Source organism: Lissotriton vulgaris, unplaced genomic scaffold (genome assembly GCF_964263255.1).
Source record: "Lissotriton vulgaris unplaced genomic scaffold, aLisVul1.2 SCAFFOLD_506, whole genome shotgun sequence".
Classification (NCBI taxonomy): domain Eukaryota; kingdom Metazoa; phylum Chordata; class Amphibia; order Caudata; family Salamandridae; genus Lissotriton; species Lissotriton vulgaris.
In genome coordinates this window covers 571,663-591,440 of record NW_028254249.1, presented here as the reverse complement: position 1 = coordinate 591,440, position 19,778 = coordinate 571,663, and the positions used below count along the sequence as shown (strand labels likewise).

The 19,778-nt window shown below is 41.6% G+C and overlaps 1 protein-coding gene across 1 annotated transcript in view; it reads right to left on the bottom strand.

Annotated features, from left to right (window-relative positions):
* The window catches only part of LOC147659613 (IgGFc-binding protein-like), a 105,691-nt gene that overhangs the window by 40,719 nt on the left and 45,194 nt on the right, over positions 1-19,778 (bottom strand). Inside the window, exon 7 of the mRNA XM_086951603.1 lies at positions 6,214-6,606. Within this exon, the coding sequence (XP_086807729.1) occupies positions 6,214-6,606 (393 nt within the window). The remainder of the gene's footprint in view (positions 1-6,213; positions 6,607-19,778) is intronic.

The following is a 19,778-nucleotide window of genomic DNA, read 5'->3' as shown; positions in this document are numbered from 1 at the left end:
TTAATTATTGTTTTTTGGTTGTGACTTTTTTATTTGTTTATAATTTGTTAAGAAATGTTTAATAATTATTATTTAATTGTATTTATTTTAATTGTTAATTAATTAATAATTGATATTTATATTTAAATTTATTGTTGGTATTGTTATTAATTTGTTGTAATTTAACAATTAAATTGTTATTTTTATTTTCATTATTTTAATTATTAGTAAATTCTTTGACCCCTATGCTAAGCAACACTTTCCCTACTGTTGCACCCTCTGGAGTTGGAATAGTAATTTTAACCCCAACGTTATCCAACGCTTTCCCTACTGGTACACCCTTTGGAGTTGGAATATTAATTTTTATCCCTACGCTATCCAACACTTTCCCTACTGTTGCAACCTCTGGAGTTGTAATAGTAATTTTTACCCCTACGCTATCCAATATTTATTGTTTAAGTTAATGTAGTGTCTTTTTTTAAAATTATTTTCTTTTTATTTGTTATATATAGTTTTGATATTTGTATTTATATTATTGTTGTATGAGTATGTATGTATTTATAATTTATAAAACAAATCTAACAATTTATGTTATTAGAGTAATTAATTGTAAATATTATCAAGTATATATATATTATATTTCATATGTGTGTTATTTTTTTTACATTAAATGTATTACTTATAAATAAATTTTTTACTACGTTTATTTTAATTAGATGTATTCGTTATTTATTTTTATATTATTTTTAAACATTTTTATTTCTCGATATTTTTGTACTTACCTTAATGTAGATAGGACTTCGATATTTTTGATGTCAATATTCCACCTCCGATATTTTTGACGTTGATATTTTCTACATTGATATTCTGTCAGTGATCTGTTTAATCAACACAACGTCACTGTTTTCACAATACAATCTCACTGATAAACAGATCACACTGGCACAAAGGGGAGCAGAGTATATGGTACTGAGTATTGAAAAACTGGAGAAGTTACCTTTCACAGTGGCAGAAAAAACAGCTATGAGTGAATCATACATGGTAAAATTACTCCACCTGTTACAACTTTCCATTTTCAGTATTGCCTAAAACATATACCAGCGGGCAAATATAAAAGGTTGGGTAAAGAATACATCAAGGCATCCTGGGCTTTACCTTACACACACAGATGTTGGAGTGGGAGCCATGAAGTGTTTCTTAGTGGTACAAACTGTGAAAGCGGACTAAGCAATTCTCCCCTATGTCAGGGTATTAATTTACACGGGGCCTGTACTGGTTCCACTGCAAACTTATCCTGCCACCTGCAAGGTTCACCAGCCGCGGTTATTAATCCAATTTCTGGACAACTTTCATATGGAAGTTACATTATGTTGAATGATCACAGCTGCTGTGACATGTTGCCAGGCATCCCATACCTTGTAACTGTTACATCCAGGGTCACTTGTTGCATGCAAGTCTTGTTCCCCCAAATAGATAATGCCAGGGAGTTGCCTTTATGGCCTTCTCTGAACATCTCTTCTATACGAATTGATACTCTGAGCAGAATAAAAGCTATTCTTTTACAACAAACCGTGCTGCTGACCTCGTACAAAGAGACCTATGATATACAAGTTGCAAGGACGTCGGCTGAGATACAGGCCCTTTTGAATACAAACTGCCCTATACATTTTTCAGAAATGTTGGTATGCATCTTAAACATGTCTGATACGAGCGGAATTGTACATGTATTTAAGAATGTGTGTGCAGGACTGTTAGCACCTTTTCAAGCAGTCCTCTGAATCATTCCAAACTTTGTGCACTCTATGTGTGGCAGACTGCCGCGACTTCTAGCCCTTGTTGCAGGAATCCTGTTTTTATTCCTACTGCTACGATATGGCAAGCCAAATCACTAGCGACACTCTCAGTACCATTGAGAAAGCTCTACTGGAAAGGATGTGTCGTGAGCGCATCGTCCAAATTTTGGGTTTACCTTGTCTACGAGAATTAAATACTACATGGTTTCGGTCATTCAGACCAATCTGGCAATATTGCATCTTACCTGTTCTACGCTGCCTGCTTTGCGGTGAAGGATGTGAGCTAGACATCTGTCTAACACTCCCATCAGTCATGCCAACGGCTGTCGATACTCTGGTGGACCGGTAACAGCCCATGCTGTGTGTGGTCCCTAATGGCTACCAATCCTGATGACCACATTCATTGAGATCTCACAGACGCAAATTGGTACTGTTGAGGTATGAGAGGAAACAACAGGCACGCAGGTAACATCTGAAATAAACATTGCTGATGCTTCCAATGCTGAAGGCAATGCTTCTCATCTTTGTGCGGTTAATCTTCTAAATGAGGTAATCCAACTTTCACCTACAACGGTAGACAACTTTTTATTTACAGGATTAGAAGATTTTATGTTTTCTCCATCCCCATACACTGACTTTTGATACACAGTGTACCGGAAAGTCTCTGAATTTGGCCTTCAATTTTTAAAACAAAGACTAAGGGGGTCATTAGGATGACGGGCGGACTTTGCCCGCCCGCCATCCTGACTGGGATTGGGACCGCCCGCCATAAGGGCGGGGGTCCCATGGGTGGTATTAGGATGCGGCCGCCACAGTGGCAGCTGCATCCTGCATTTATAACATTGTGGCGGGCGGTGCTCTCTGCAACGCCCGCCACAATGCCATAAATGCAGGTATGCATTTGCAAACAAAATGCGGCAGGCACCGCGCGGTGCCTACCGCATTGTATATGCAAATGCAGGGGAGTACCACAGGTACCCCCGTGTTTACCCCCCACCACTCCTTCACTTTGGGGGCCCGCAAATGGCCCCCAAAGTGAATACCGCATGCCTTTCCGTGGGGGCATTGCCGCCACGGAAAGGCATTGTAAAATGCCCATCATAATATGGCTGGCGGTGTCTGATAGACACCGCCACCATATTATTCCTATTCCGCCCCGGCCGCAAGGCGACTGGGTCGGAAAAGCGGCGGACGGTCTTTCCGTCTGCCGAGGTCCCCCCGCCATACTAATATGGCGGGGGAAAACGAGTGAGGATGTCGGGCGGATTGCCCCCGCCAGGCTGGTGGCGGCTACCGCCAGCCTGGCGGGGGCAATCCGCCCGACATCCTTAATGGGCCCCTAAGCTTGGAAATTTTTTCTATGATGATTTTTTTTTCCAGATTTTTATTTTTATTTTTTTGGCAAAGTAATCTGCTTACAGTAGAACTATTCAGAGAGAACAGAATACTTTGAACACTTCCAGAGACAATATGTCACCTTGTCAGCAACCAATTTATTTAGGTAACTTGACGTGAAATGGTTTCTGACTTTTTTCTTCGGTATTTACGAGCCATTCCATCATGTGTATATATATATATATATGTATGTTCATTAATTTAGCATTCACTGTAAATATGTGCTTAGAATGAAACATTGCTTTATTATGTACAGCACCATTGCATTTCATGCATAGCAACAGTTTTAAAATGCATTTTTAGAAATATGTTTTAGCCATGGTTTTGGCGATTCATGTGTAACTATATTTTAGATTTGTTTAGCATTTAGTAATATTGATCACACGAAACTGGAGTGGGTGTTGTGTGGTGATTTAGATACCGTACATAGGTTTCCCGTACATTGCCCTTATGGAGACACAACTCTCATTGCCCTTATTTAGGTATAGAATTCAAGCCCTTATTTAGGCATTAGCCATGTAATCCAAATACAGACATGGCCACCTGCATCCGTCCATCCCACGTCACAACGAGTTCTTGGAAAACCAGACTCTTAAGCCTTTAGGACTTCCCTTGCTCGAATTATTGATTTCTCCAAGAACTCATTAATTATGCATAAACATCTATTCCTTAGGGGTTCATTCATGACCTTCTTCTGCCCGACTTTTACGTCAATACTGGCATTCCTAAACACCTTTCAGGTATAAATATACCTGCACTTACCATGGCAAGCCACGGCTCGGCTCACCTACACAGCTCAATACGGAAAGTTCGGAAGGAATTAGAGTACCCACCTGACGCACTGACCAGACGCTGTCATCCTCCTCACAGAGAATAAAGCTCCAGTGTTTCTAACTCCCTTTGTGGGGTGTTAGAGATCAAGACCCGAAAAGAGATTCCAACCTCTCTCATTCTAAGGTATGGAGCAGACTAGAACATAAAGGGACTCTTGGCAATTCTGACAAATACTAAATATAGCTAAATAGCACTTACTGCTTACATCGTACTACACTTAGGTTAAGTACACTAGGGTAGAACTATTTAGAAGCACCAGGTGAGTATTCACATTTTAGCCTGTGTTATTTATGTATGTATTTTATGGATAAATGTCATAGCTACAAACTATGCTATTGCAGTATTATCTTATCTTACTGCTAACGCTGTACGTATTATACTTTGCATTCTGTCTTATGATTGTAGCAGTTCATATCTCTTGCATAAGAAATAAGACTGTTCAATAAACTTTTTTTATTGAAACGCCCGTCTACCTATTTTGTGTAACTCTGTAGAAACGAAGCATGCACGATTGACTTAGTGAAACTGTTATCGATTGTTTCCACGATTCTGAGACTGCTCCGATTCTAAAAGAAGACAAAGTAGTCATTTTTATGCGGTTGTCAGAAACTAATCCCTTCTTGTTCATTCCAGAAGTTTCTAGTGACCTCTGAGTTAGCTGGCACACACAAGTAATTAAGTTTAATGTACTCAGTACAGACATACTGACCTCAGTCCAATGTCAAAACTATAGTGTATATTATTGCAATGCGCAGGGTCTATAAGGGAAATAGGAACTACACTACAAGGGGTTGTGCATGTGCCCGGGAATGCCTGCCATTGCTTTTGCTGGTCTCGTAGCACCAGTATTCCTCAGACTGGCGGCACTTCTGTGGACGATATGCTACAGCTCAGGGCAATGAGTCTTATGTGTGTGCAATGTTTGGACGTATGGGTAGTTCTTGACTCTTGTGTCAAGGGCATCCTTGCAAGTGTAGGTCATGCAGGGACAAGTGTGTGTTGGGGGTGGGCAGGTTGGTTTTTCATTAGTGCTGTTCGTGGTGTGTGAGTTGTCGGAGGCTGGTTTGGTATCTCACGCAGAGTGTGCCAGCTGCATTCAAGACCAAGATTAGAGGGTCGATTGGCCTTCCGACTTGTGTTTGTGAACAATGGAGCTTTATTCCTGTTTTTAGTCTGACTACTGCTTGCATTTCTGAGATGTGATGTGGCCTTGGCGCTGACTCTGATGCCAGGCCTGTGATTTGGGGAACACGAATTTCGAGACACACGCAGCTGTTTGCATGTTTGCATGGGCCAAGGGCATGATTGGCATTGCGCTCCTTGTTTAGTCTCTCTCTTACTCTCTCTCCCTGTCCTTTGCTGAGTGCCTGACACACCTTTTCATCTTGGATATTGTCTTGCAGGCTGTGACTCACAGATTGTCCAGGGATGCCCTCTATGACTCTTCACAATAATTGTTTTGCGACAAATTAGTGTTTGGTCTTTCAATGGTGCATGAATGACTCAGGATTTCCGTACTCACATGGGTGTTGATTTCTGCAATTGCGTGACAACAGGCGGGTGCTTTTTTTCCTGATTTTGGGCCATTGATGTGCAGTGTCTTGGTCCGGTATTGGTGGGGTGAGCCCAGGGTGAGTGCCCTGGGGGGTGGGGGTGGTCCTGTGGGTGGTGGCGGTGGATTTTGTGGCACTCTTGGGTGTCCGGCCGCATGTTCAGTGTCTCCATGGCATCTGTTGTTCTACAGATATGGCTCTAGGCTGGGCCCCCTTTTGTGGTGCAGGCTGTGGTCCTACTTTGCACCAGGTCAGAGCAGGTGTCAGTTTCCTGCTGCAAACAAGCCTTATCCCATGTTTGGTGCTCTTATCGCTGATGTGGTTGGTTGTTGAGAATGTTGGGGAGTGGTGTTGTCGCGGCTTATGCCACGGGAAAACCTACTCTGCATCTCATTAGCAATAGTTGCCGGTTTCATCTGTGGCAATGTTTTTTGCGGCTGCAATCGCAGGTAAATTGGTGCTATGGGCTGTTATCACCAGCTTGTGAATAGGGTGATAAATGTATCACAAATTTGGCTATGATAAAGTGCCATTAACTCTGCGATAGCTCCTTGAGAATATGCCCCATTGGGTCATGAGATAAGTGAGAGGAAGTCCTCAGAAATCCCAGCAACATTTATGATGTACATTGACATTCATTATACAAAAACATATCTTACCAGAGGAGCTTTTCCTTGTTCAAAGATCAACTTCACAATCTCCTCAGTACTGTTGAGCCAGATGGTGACCCGATATACGAAGGACACTATAGGGTTCTGGTAACGTCTGTTCTCTGCCACCACCCGGAAGGAGAATCCTGATGAGGAATCGGACCCCTGGCTGATCTCGTAGGTGCAGGTTCCCATGAAATTGGCCACAGCCTTGTCAAACGAATGGTAGTGGGGATCGCCAGTGACTGTGCAGATTGCCCCCGGCATCTGGCAACCAAGCTTTTCATTCTTCACTGCACATTCCTGCCCTTCTCCACAGCTGCTATTGACACAGGTGAAGCGGCCTGAAGAGCTGCACCGACACCTTTGGGAGCAGCCAGGAAGCCAAACTATTTCACCAACCTTAGAGACAGAGATGAAGAGAACCATTTAAAGATATAAAAAAGAAAAATACAGTCACTCTTGTGACTGATACAAATTAGTTTTCAGTCTTATTAGCTTCAAATTGTGCAAAATATGCATTGTGATAGTAACATAAATAAAAAACGCCAATAACTATCTTTCACAACAAAAACATGGCACTAAAACACACACAATGCAAGCATTGTATCACTATTTTAAGCCTTTTAACAAAGGAGTTCAACATTTTAAATAGTATTAAAAAAATGTTTTTATGAACTAGATAACCTATACAACTTTGTCTTGGTACAAGAATATTGTTAGGCGATTGGAGCTTTACTATGGATGGGGCTAGCGTGCAGCAATAAGATTTCGATGCCACAGGTCATGGACTAAAGTTGCACAATCCTACACAGGCTTAAAAAATCCAACAATTTAGAGTTTGAGGTGAATACATTAGGTCATTCAAAAGTTCTTTGTTAGACTTTCTCACCTAATACTGTTTTCTATAACTGCCTTTGGGGATTGCAGTTTTGCTTTGCCCTGTCATACAAGATGAAATAGGTTCCCCAGGATACACAGTAAGAACCAGAACTAGATGTGCTGCTCACAAATAAGCAAGGACAATATATATATATATTTATATTCACTGAAAAACCCATAGGTTTCAGCCGCGTTATAGTTAGGAATTAGCATTTAAAAAACCTTAGAAATTCACTGAATTTTTAAATGTATTAACACCTTGGCTGCTAGGGGGTTTTCCCCTCCTGTGCTGATGATTTATGAATACTATAGTTTCATGACAAGGTCAACACCCACAGTGCAGGTAACACCCATGACGAGTTGACCTTGTCATGAGCATGGAAGGGGTTAATTGTTAATTTTTTTATACTGATTTACTACATTGTTTTAAAGTATTTATTTTTTGAAATTTTATTTTTTAAATTACATTACATATTTTTAATATAATTTGAAAATAACATGTTTTTAAAAATATTGAAATTGTAATATTTTTATTTTTTATTTTATATTTTTTAAATTTATATATATTTTATATAGCAGGCTATGATATCCTATTGAAGGAAATTCAAGTTACTGGTAAGTACGGTTAAAATTACTTTTCAGGGACAGTAGTGAGCTGAAAGATGCAGCACTGAGGTCTCTCCTGATAACAGGTGGGTAAATCGGAATTTGTAGTTCGGCTGATTTTAGAGGAATTTTTTTAAAGTTCCAAAATTCCACACTAAAAAGTGTAAGTATGGTTAGAATTACTTTTCAGGATCAGTAGTGGGCTGAAAGATGCAGCACTAAGGTCTCTCCTGATAACAGGCGAGTAAATCGGAATTCGTAGTTCGGCTGGTTTTAGAGGAATATTTGTACGTTTCAAAAATAGACACTTAGAAACTTTTCTGGTGAAAACCACACAATAGATTCCTATGGAAGGAAATACAAGTTACTGGTAAGTACGCTTAGATTTACTTTTCAGGGTCCGTATGGGCCTCAAAGATGCAGCACTGACATCTCTCGTGTTAACAGGTGAGTAAATCGGAATTCATAGTTCCGCTGATTTTAGAGGAATATTGTGCTCAATAGTGAAGGAAGGGGGCGGACCCTGAGGTGATGTGTGCAAACACGCCCTGTGGTGCGTTTTAGGTTGGGGAATTAATTCCTCTTCTATCCTGAGGTCCCCTGTCAGCCAACTAGCCCATGAGGTACCTCCAGTATGCGCCAGGGAGCTGCTTTGCAGAGAGGTGTTCAGAGAGCACACCCCCTTTTTACAACACTCAGCTCTGTGGCGCTTACTGGAGGTACCTGTTGGACTAGTTGGCCCCTAGGGGACCTCTGGATTCAAGAGGAATTAATTCCCAAACTTAAAACCCGCCACAGGGCATGTTTGCACAGATATCACCTCAAGCCCCGCCCCTACCTTCACCAATGTGCAAACAGGCCCTGTAGCGCTTTCTAAGTTGGGGGAGTAAGTCTCCTTGCATACTGGGGGTCCCTGGGGGCCAACTAGCCCACCAGGAACCTCCAGTATGTGCCAGGGGGCTGCATTGCAGAGAGGTTTAAAAAGGGGCGTGGCCTCATTACACCTCTCTGCAATACAGCCCCCTGCCGTGTTTGCAGAGAGGGAACTAATTCCCCTTGCATACTGGGGGTTCCTGGGGGCCAACTAGCCCACCAGGAACCTCCAGTATGCACCAGGGGGCTGCGTTGCAGAGAGGTGTAATGAGGCCACACCCCTTTTTACACCTCTCTGCAACGCAGCCCCCTGGCACTTTTGCAGAGGGGGAACTAATTCCCCTTGCATACTGGGGGTCCCTAGGGGCCAACTAGCCCACCAGGAACTTCCAGTATGCGCCAGGGGGCTGCGTTGCAGAGAGGTGTAATGATGACACGCCCCTTTTTCCATCCCTCTGCAGCACAGCCCCCTGGTGCGTTTGCATAGGGGAACTAATTCCCTTTGCATACTGGGGTTCCCTGGGGGTCAACTAGCCCACCCGGATTCTCAAGTATGCGCCAGGGGGCTGCGTTGCAGAGAGGTGTAAAAAGGGGAGTGGCCTCATTACACCTCTCTGCAATGCAGCCCCCTGGTGCGTTTGCAGAGGGGGAACTAATTCCCCTTGCATACTGTGGGTCCCTGGGGGCCAACTAGCCCACCAGGAACCTCCAGCATGCGCCAGGGGGCTGCATTGCAGAGAGGTGTAATGAGGCCACGCCCTTTTTATACCTCTCTGCAGCGCAGTCCCCTGGCGCGTTTGCAGAGAGGAACTAATACCCCTTGCCTACTGGGGGTCCCTGGGGGCCAAATAGCCCACCAGGAACCTCCAGTATGCGCCAGGGGGCTCGTTGCAGAGAGGTGTAATGAGGCAAAGATCGAAAGCAGTGGATAGATCCATAAATGCCCAATGGATGATGTCATCAGTGATGTCATTTGAGATGACATCAGTGATTTCATGAGTGGTGTCACTGACCAGGTCATGAGTGATATAATATGTGACGTGATCAGCAGTGCATTGCGGGCACGCGAGTTATAGTTAGCTGAACTAACTATAACGGGGGAATTTCAATGGTTTTGTACGAGTGAAATGTCCAGCTAACTATAACGTGGCTGAAACCTATGGTTTTTTCAGTGAATATATATATATATATATATATATATATATATATATATATATATATATATATATATATACATATATACATATATACATATAGGAGGAGATAGGGAGGAGATAGGGAGTCACGGTTAAGACAGCTAGAAACTAGGATGATATTGGAGCTCGACACACGCTGGCCCAATGGTTTGAATAACATAGATGAGTTACACCACTTCTTATAACCATATCAATCTCCTGTCCCTGCATATTTTCTGTTGATAGACACAGACCCATCCCCACTATCTTTCTCCCTCTTAGTTAGGTTCCCTATTTTGAGGTTGAGTTTGGGTCTGCTTATTTTGGTCACCTAAATTGTATATATGGTTGCATAACCTTTTCTACTGGTCTGTAAATTTGGAATGATTAGAATCCTTGATGAATTGTATTAATTTATGTATGTATGTATTTATGTGTATATATGGATCCATTGTATATACATTTATACATATGTATATATATATGAAGAGTTTTGTACTTTTGTACTTTTGTAATTTTCTACTTTTCCCCTTTTTCAGAAACGTTGATACGGTTTTGATACTGTTTTGCTACTGTTTTTCTATTTTTCTATTTTCCTATTTTTCTACTCTTGTACATATATGATTAGTTAATGGGACAATGGAGGTGAACTTTGTAAATAAGCATATGTAAATCAATGTGGGTTGTAAATATGAAATTTAGAATTGTGTATATATAGGCCTATGAAATTGAAAGGTTATTATACATCGACATGTGATTATCATAAACCCAGGTATAGTTTATTGTTCTAGGTTCCTTCCTTTTTAACTATTTATACTATTTATTATTATTAAAGTACGTGAAATATACACATGAAATGATAGGTTTATCAATAACCCACCATCTATCCATCTGTGAATATATATTTGCTTATCGTACTAGATATAATGACTGGTATTGCACTTTAGCTGGTTTAGCTTTCTTTTCTCATGCACTTTTTACAAATGTAGCACTTTACTCACTTAGCACTTTATCATACGACCGCTGGTACATAGACGGATATACCCATAAGCCTGAATTGTAGATATTAGAATTTCCCCGTTATGGTTTACTGTGAAGTAGATGTTTATCTGCTCTTTAAGTAAGGGATTTTATTTCTATTATACACTGGATAGGCTGTATGAGATACATGAGTGTCATAGGTGGATTTAACCGGTGAGAATTTATGATTCATGTATAACAATATCTGGATTTAACCAGTGATGTTTTTCTGTCCTTTTGGTAATGTTCCATTAGATACACTGTCATTTTACTGTGGAAGTATGTTGTTTATTTCTATGAAGTCACATGACTCACTATGTCACTGTGAGGGGATGGTCACTATGTATAATTAGCATATAAAAAAGCATTGAGTTTGATGTACTAGTTGCAGCGTGAACAAGGGCACATCTTGCCAGAAACGCGTAGCTGCTTTCTGTTGTTCAATAAAAAACAACTCTGCTGATGTGATGTGGTCCGTCTCCTTCCTGTTTGCTGGTGTGCTGCGTGGTTGCTGAAACACCGAGAGATCCAGAGGAGTCACGTGCTGTATATATATATATATATATATATATATATATATTACCTACTGGCGGTCGCCAGTAGGTAGTTATAGTTAGGACCTAGTTTCCATAGGAAATCCTCAACATTCTATTTGGAATAACTTTGGCCCTGGTTGAAGAATCTTAGCGAATTTCTCAAAGAAGATGGCTCGGTCCGCTGCGCTCCTTCCCTAAAAGTTTGGGGGGGATTGGTCAAGTGGGGGCTGAGATAAAAGGGGGGTCCCAAAACGTGTTTTCTCCATGTTATTTTCCATAGGACCTTTAGACTCGGCTACAGGTCGAACGGGTGAATGGATTTATAAGAAATTTGGCAAAACTGTACAGTCCGGCTCGCAGATTACGCTTTTTTTGGAATGGTGTAAATCCGTTCAGTAGTTGCTGAGGAAATTAAAGTTAAAGTCAATTATATATTTATACGCGCGCACACGTGCGCGCACCCAAACGGCTGCGCGCGCGAGCGGAATTTTGTTGCGTGACGTCTGTTAACGTTCGATTCGAAGGAAATCAGGAAGTGTTGACCGCCATTTTGTCATTGCGAGTAAATATATTGTTGATTTCAAAGCGTTGGAATATGGAAAGGGGAGAAGGTAGAGATTGTTTTGCTGCGTAGGTTTTCTCAGGGTGTGCAGTAAGGCCCTTAAAGGCGAAAATATATATATATATATTTTTTTTAAAGTTGCGTGGTGCGCGCACTCGGTCGCGCACACCTTTTTACAAGAGTGTGAAAATGGAGATAAATCAGAAGTTTGAGTGCTTAGATATAAGGTGGCTCTGAAAAGAGCCATTGTGTTAATTGAGTGTTTTCTGCATTTATAAGTAAGTACCGATGCAGAGCCTGATGTTGCAGAGGAAGATTCTGTTTCCCTCATTCGTGAAATGAACACCGTCTCTCCTATAGACGTCTTGCATGTGGTATCGCAAGTTGTTGTGGTAAATAGAACCCATGCTATAATCTCTGAGGAACGCAGAAACAGATTTATTTACATGTCTCCTTGCTTTCTCAAATTGTGCACAATGGTGATTGGACCAATTCCATTTCTGTCTTTGGCATATATTGGAATATACCAAGGCAGATCGAGGAAAAAGTGTCATCAATTGTCGAAAGGTGTCTTTTAGAAGCATTTCCAGACCTACCCCAGTGATTGTGCCTAGATCGTTCCCACCACAGTGCACAATTATAAGGTCTGGTTCTGGGAGATACATAAAAGTTTTCACCAATGGAATCAATTGGTGACATTTCAATCCTCTTTTGGAAATCCATGTTATGTGTACATTTGGTAAGCTGAGGTTGCAAATTCGTCTGCTTACTGCATATTTTTCACTCCAGTGAATATAACTGTGTCCTATTAGCCAGACGTTCATTTTCAAGGGATTTGTAGTCGTCCTCCGATCGGTTCTGGAAGTGGAATGGTAGTTAGAAGTTGAAATTCTAAATAAAGAAAAAGGAAGAGGCTGGGTGTGGTTTAAAAAATAAAAATGATTGGTTGATTGTAAGAAGTGGAGATTGAACAGTACGTTGCATGTTAATGTTTATGTTAAACGAAAAGTACTATTGGGTGTGAAAAAAAAAGACATGTAACAGAGCTGTGGATTGGCAGGTGTTTCTGGAGGGAAAACAGTGTTGTTACTTTGCTGTAGAACGTTGAGATATGAACTTTTGACCTGTGCCTTCAGCCAGGTGCAGAATGAGGTGTTACCATGGAAACAGCCAGAGATGGCAGTGGGTGATGGGCGAGTTTTATGTGACATTGAAAATATTGTGAGGGAGAACCAACTGAAATGTAATTGCTTAGGTTACGCGCTCCGCATTGCTTCCGGGAAGCTGCGCTTCGCGCCTCGCGCACCGGAGCACTTCCGGGTGCGCTAACGCGGCGCGTCATATGATGGATTACGCAAGAACGCGATACGTCGTTGGGGCTCCACCGGAACTGATCGAATTGGTAGTCTACAGTGTTTCTGGATGTTTCAGACTGAAGCTGGCGTCAGCATGAGAGCACCTCGTGGCTACGTCGTGGCCATTCCGCGAGCAATCATGGCAGTCGCTCCCCACCGGAAGTCTGCAGGAGTTGGGGGCCTCGGTGACTCTTGTAGAATCTTCAAGGCTGACGGGACGCTTTTGGGAATGGGGCTCATGCCCTAGCAGTCAAGCGTCCGAGTTCCAGGGTTGCCCAGAGCCATCCTTGCAGGCCAGGCCCAAGTCTGTGGAGCCGACCGCCATTTCCTGAGCTCCGTGGCAGCCGCCTGTCGCTGTATCGGAAGAGTGGGTGCAATTCAGCCGGATGGCGGGTGAGACGGTGTAAATGTGATGGTTGGACCAGGGCACCGCAGGACGTGTCTTCAGGTCAAACGGATTGTGGGACAAGGTCCAGAATGGAAGAGGCATCAAAAGGCAAGAAGTTCCGCCTGACCCCGGGAGCCGGCCGCCTATGTCGTGGGCGATCTCAGGCCATATCAGGGGAACAAGATTTGGGGAGGGGGCAGGCGCCAAGCGCCCCCTCCGAGTCCGCGTTTCTTGGACCCTGAAGTATGGCACTCAACATTCAGAACTTATGACATTTGTGCAAGGCAGGGACATCGAAGCCTCTCAGGGACCAAGTATATCCAGAGTCCTTCCTACAGAAGGTGGTGGGGGTGGCGGCATTAGCAAGGCATCCCCCCACACAACTTGTCGGACCCTGAAGTATGGCTCTCAACATCCAGAACTTATGACATTTGTGCAAGGCAGGGATATCCAGAGTCCTTCCAACAGAAGGTGGTGGGGGTGGCGGCATTAGCAAGGTATCCCCCCACACAACTTGTCGGACATGACCTCTGGATGTACTGGGTGTTCAATTTCAGAATTGAAACTACTAAGAAGCAATTAGAAGTGTTGTTTTCATGTTGCAGTAGGTTCCATGTAAATAGTTATTTAATACAACATTTTATCCTGTTACTTTGCTGGTGTGTTGTATATATTTATAATATTTGCATAGTGTTTGTCGTTATTTTGGGCGGGGTGGGTGGCGGAGCCGCGGTGTCTTGCAGCCATCATGGCGTCGAGCTCGGTTCCTCTCTCTATATTCATGTTTTTTCTAACGATTTATATGTTATAGTTTGCTAGCACAATACAGCGGATAGTACGCATTTTATATATATGTCCTTTTTATTAGGGGGGTCCTCCGGTGGAGTCGGACGATCTACCTCTAATAAACGGTCCGGGTTGAACCAACTAGCAACAAATGGGGCAGAGATAGGCATGACGGGTTACAAAGGGGACAAAAGTGTGCACTACCTATCCTTCACTATCTGCAAAAACTAAATAGAGTATTGCGACTTTATGCTTATTTGTGAACAGAGAATGACCCAAAGAGAACCAATTTTGAACAATCATAGGCTATTGGCAGTGGGCAGAGAGGCCATGACACAGAAAATGGCTGTTACTTACGTGCATGATGGGGCCTAAAAGGGACTAGATGGCGTGGCCACTGTTTCGCGACTTTCACTTTACTTTTAACAATGGCTGTGGTGAACATAAATGAACGCCGCTTATGTATACCTAATTGTAGTCATTTTCCACAAAAAAGATTTTGATATTTGCTATTAAAAAACAAAGAAAAACACTGAAAAAACCATAGGTTATAGACCATATATAGTTAAATATCTGAAGTCCATCTCTGCACTGCATGGAGATACAGGTCGTCGATCAGAAGATGTGCTGGCCACCTCTAATGGTAATAGCGTGGCCAGGGCTCTTGTCGTTGCCTCTGCAAATTGCAGAGGGTGCACTTGTTTGACATGCCGCACCATGGTATGTATGGAAAAAGAAATATTTTTTTGCTGGATTTCTTCTTAAGAGAACCAAGTCACATATCGTGCAGGTTACTTTTGGTGCATTCACTTTCTTTTGATCTTCAGGATAAGTGAAAAATTGCCAGATGAAAGATTTATTTTTTCTTATTAAAGGTAGTCGATCATTTTGGTCAGATTCGGAAGATGAATGAGATACGGTAGCCATTTCACCAAAGTCTTCCAAAAGATGTAGGACGTTGTTGTCTCCTGAGAGTAGAAAAGATAGTGAGGGAAGTGGGTGGAGTGCTGCGTGTAAATTCCAGAATTGAAACTATTAAGAACCAATTGAAAGTGTTGTTTTCATGTTGCAGTAGGCTGCCATGTAAATAGTTATTTAATAAAACGTTTTACCCTGTTACTTTGCTGGTGTGTTGTGTATCTTTATAATATTTGTCGTTATTTTGGGTGGGGTGGACGGCGGAGCCGAGCTGTCTTGCAGCCATCATGGCGTCGAGCTCGGTTTCTCTCACTAGTTTCATATTTCTCATGAGGGGTTGTTCCTAATTTTTCTATTTTAGCGAGGTCAAAAAAAGATCTCATCAGTGGCCTACTGATTTTGCTCGATTCCTTTTGTTTTTTCTAACGATTTATATGTTATAGTTTGCTAGCACGATACAGCGGCTAGTCCGCATTTTATATATATGTCCTTTTTATTAGGGGTGTCTTCCAGTGGAGTCGGACGATCTACCTCTAATAAACGGTCCGGGTTGAACCAACTACCATCATGATTTTGTATATCTTCTGAGCTGGATTTAAGCGCACAATTGTTAAAGTATGAAACGTTTTATATTTCTAAAAAAAAATACCAAGGTGTGTACATCCGGTAACGCACAAAAGTTTAAAAAGACATTCGGCTCCATTTACTGAAAAGTTTCATAAGAATAAAAAAGTCTAGGTACAGTCTCTTTGACGTACTATAAGTTCTTTGAGGGGTGTATGAAGAATTTCAATAAGTTCAAATCGCAACGTTTTCACGAAATATATAGGTCTGTGCGCGCACTCGGTCGCGCACGAAAGCCAGGAAATGCGATATCCATTTTATTGACAACTGTTGCCGAGAGTGCGCACACCGGGTCGCGCACGAAAGTTTAGTAAGGCTATTTTTATTTACAGACAAATTTTAATGTGTTTAAAAAAAGGCAAGATACAGACTTTCGAATTCTGTATTGCTTTACAAGGAGTCTCTATGGAACTTGAACAGTGAAGAAAACGGCTTGTTTTCGAAAAAAATATTGCCAGAACTTTATTGCCAAAAGTATAGGTTGCATACACGACATTTTTCTGAATTAGCATTTTAAAAACCAATGAAATTCACAGAAAAAACCATAGGTTTTACACACGTTATAGTTAGGAAGTAGGAATTAAAAAACCTATGAAATTCACTGAAAAAACCATAGGTTTGACACATGTTATAGTTAGCTGGAAATTTTACTGACATAAAACCAATGAAATTCCATGGTATAGTTAGTTGGACTCACTATAACTTGCGCGTGCAATGCACTGCTGATGACGTCACATATTACATCACTCATGACATGGTCAGTGACATCACTCATGACATCACTGATGTCACCATCCAGTGAATATGTGTCTTTCTGAAAAATAAATATTAGTGAGTAATGTTTAAATATTTAAATATATATATTAGTGTTTCACTTTGTGTATAAGTGGCTACATGTGTTGGTAAGTAGCTACATGCGTATGTATATGGGTTATTAGATGTTTCTCTTAGTATCAGTATGAGTGTCTATATGGTTTGGTGGGGGTATTACTTAGCACATAGATGCATGAGTGACTGACTCTCTGTTTGTATGTGTTTTGAAGACAGCATATGTGCAGGACTGTATGGGTGGATGAGTGTGTATATGTGTTTGTTAGTGAGTGAATGACTGTCTCACTAGTGTCTTTATCAGTAACGACATATGTTTTAATCTAGTATATGTGAATATTGATGTATATAAGTGAGTATATGTGAGAGTAAGAGATTGAAAGAGTTCCTGTTTAAATAAGTATGTGTTTCTATAAGTGATTGTTTAAGAGAATAAATATGTGTAATTTTCAATAGAAGTAAGGTGGAAGTGTGTGTATAACTCTATATTCAAATAAATGGATGTTCAATAGTTTATTTGCACGTGTGAGTATGTCTGTGAGTAACTTTTCGATGATTGTCGGTGTGTAACAGGATGTATAGGTGTATCATTTCATATGATGAGTGAGTATATGTATGAGTGGATGTGTATATAGATGGTGGAATTACTTGTTGTAACTGATATGGGTATCTGCATTTTTTTTATTTCAGTTTCTATTTTTGAATATGTGTTTCAAGGATTACATTACAGTGAAAGGAGGTCTGTCACTATGTCACAAGGATGGTGTCATCAGTGATGTCATGAGTGATGTCACTGACCATGCCATGAGTGATGTAATATGTGACGTCATCAGCAGTGCATTGCACGCGCAAGTTATAGTGAGTCCAACTATCTATAACATGGAATTTCATTGGTTTTATGTCAGTAAAATTTCCAGCTAACTATAACATGTGTCAAACCTATGGTTTTTTCAGTGAATTTCATAGGTTTTTTAAATGCTACTTCCTAACTATAACGTGTGTAAAACCTATGGTTTTTTCTGTGAATATATATATATATATATATATATATATATATATATATATATATATATATATATATATATATATATATATTAAAACACAAGTTGCCCCAAATGAGAACATCACACCAGCAGGGGTTACTGCACACAGCCACCGGTAGCAGAATCATCCAGTCATCCATCCAAGGTACGTATGTGACTGCCAAACGCGTTTCGAGCGGGTAACGCTCTTGATCACTGGCTCTCTTCAAATTGTGCAAGAACAGTGGTTTTAGAGTGGTACACACTATTAAATATTAGTCCCGCCTCCATGGGCGTCAGCAAAGCAAGGCATCATGGTCTATGTAGTATTGCCCATCGCTGCTTAGACCAATTAGTTCCTTCAAAAACCCGGTTGGGCACTGCAGTTCAAATTGAAAAGTTCACTCAATGTCAACCCCTGTGGGCACGGGCTCTTGGAAGGCTGCTGGTGATTCCGCCAATGAAAATCCGGCGGTTAGGCCCCCTGCTCTCCTCACAGCGCTCGATGTCGAATGCCAAGGACCCTTAACACAGCGGTGGGACATCTTTGCGGCCAGGCTAGCCGCTGAATATAGTAAAACACAAGTTGCCCCAAATGAGAACATCACACCAGCAGGGGTTACTGCACACAGCCACCGGTAGCAGAATCATCCAGTCATCAGTGATGTCACTGACCATGTCATGAATGATGTAATATGTGACATCATCAGCATTGGATTGCGGATGCGCGAAATATATAGTTAGTGCAACTAACTATATGTCGAATTTCATTGGTTAATTCCTAACTATATAAGGCCTAAAACCTATGGTTTTTTAGTGAATTTCATTGGTTTTTTAAAGGCTAATTCCTAACTATATATAGTGTATAACCTATGGTTTTTTCAGTGAATTTCATTGGTTTTTTAAAAGCTAATATATATATATATAAGGCCAGAAACCTATGGTTTTTTCAGTGAATTTGCAAGGTTTTGAAAATGCTAATTCTATTTAGCGGATAACGTTTAAATATGTTAATATCCTTGTGGGACCACCTGAGCAGCCCTAGGGATCCGATTTTTGATGCATGAACGATGTTTGGATGCATGATGGATGAATGATTGTTGGGTGGATGCATGGATGGATGCATGCATGATAGATGGGTGAATGGATGCATGAATGATGGATGGATGCAGGATGGATGGATGGGTGGGTGGATGAATGGGGTGCATGATTGGTGGGCCGGAGGGTGGTTGGGTGTTGGATGGATGCATGATTGTTGGCTGGAAGATGGATGGATGGCTGGTGGATGCATGATGGATGAATGATTGTTGGGTGGATGCATGATGGGTGAATGCATGATGGGTGGGTGGATGAATGAATGCTGGGTGGATGCATGATGGTTGGATGCAGGGTGGATGGATGGATGCATGGGTGGATGCATGTTGGGTGGATAGCTGGATGGATGGATGCATGCATGCATGAATGAATGAATAATGGATGGATGTATGATGGCTGGATGGTGGACTGTGTGAGTGGTGGGTGAGCAGTATCAGACTGCCTGCACAATGTCAGGGTGACTGTGCGTAGTAAATGGTGGGTGAGTGTGCAGGGTGAGCAGTGTTTGAGGATAGGTGAAAGGTATGCAAGTAATTTGTAGCAGAATACATTGAATAAAAATAGGTGGATCGATAGGTGAACGGTTGTGTGGATGGATGGTAGGGTGCGGATGGATGAAGGATGGGTCAATGGATGGATGAATGGATGGATGGGTTGACAGGGTAGTATGTTTGCCATTCTTCTTAATAATATTCCCCATCATTTCTTAAATTCATCATAATACAGCCACAGTTTTATGTCAGACCCTGGGACTGTATCGAAATCATGGCCATAGATTCATCTGCTATATAATTGCCCTTTCCGCCCCTTTCTAAAATGCCTGCAAACACCACATGTTGGACCGGATCACTAAAGAAATCTATTCCTTTTCCAAGCTGCTATTCCTGGACCTACTGAGTCGGTC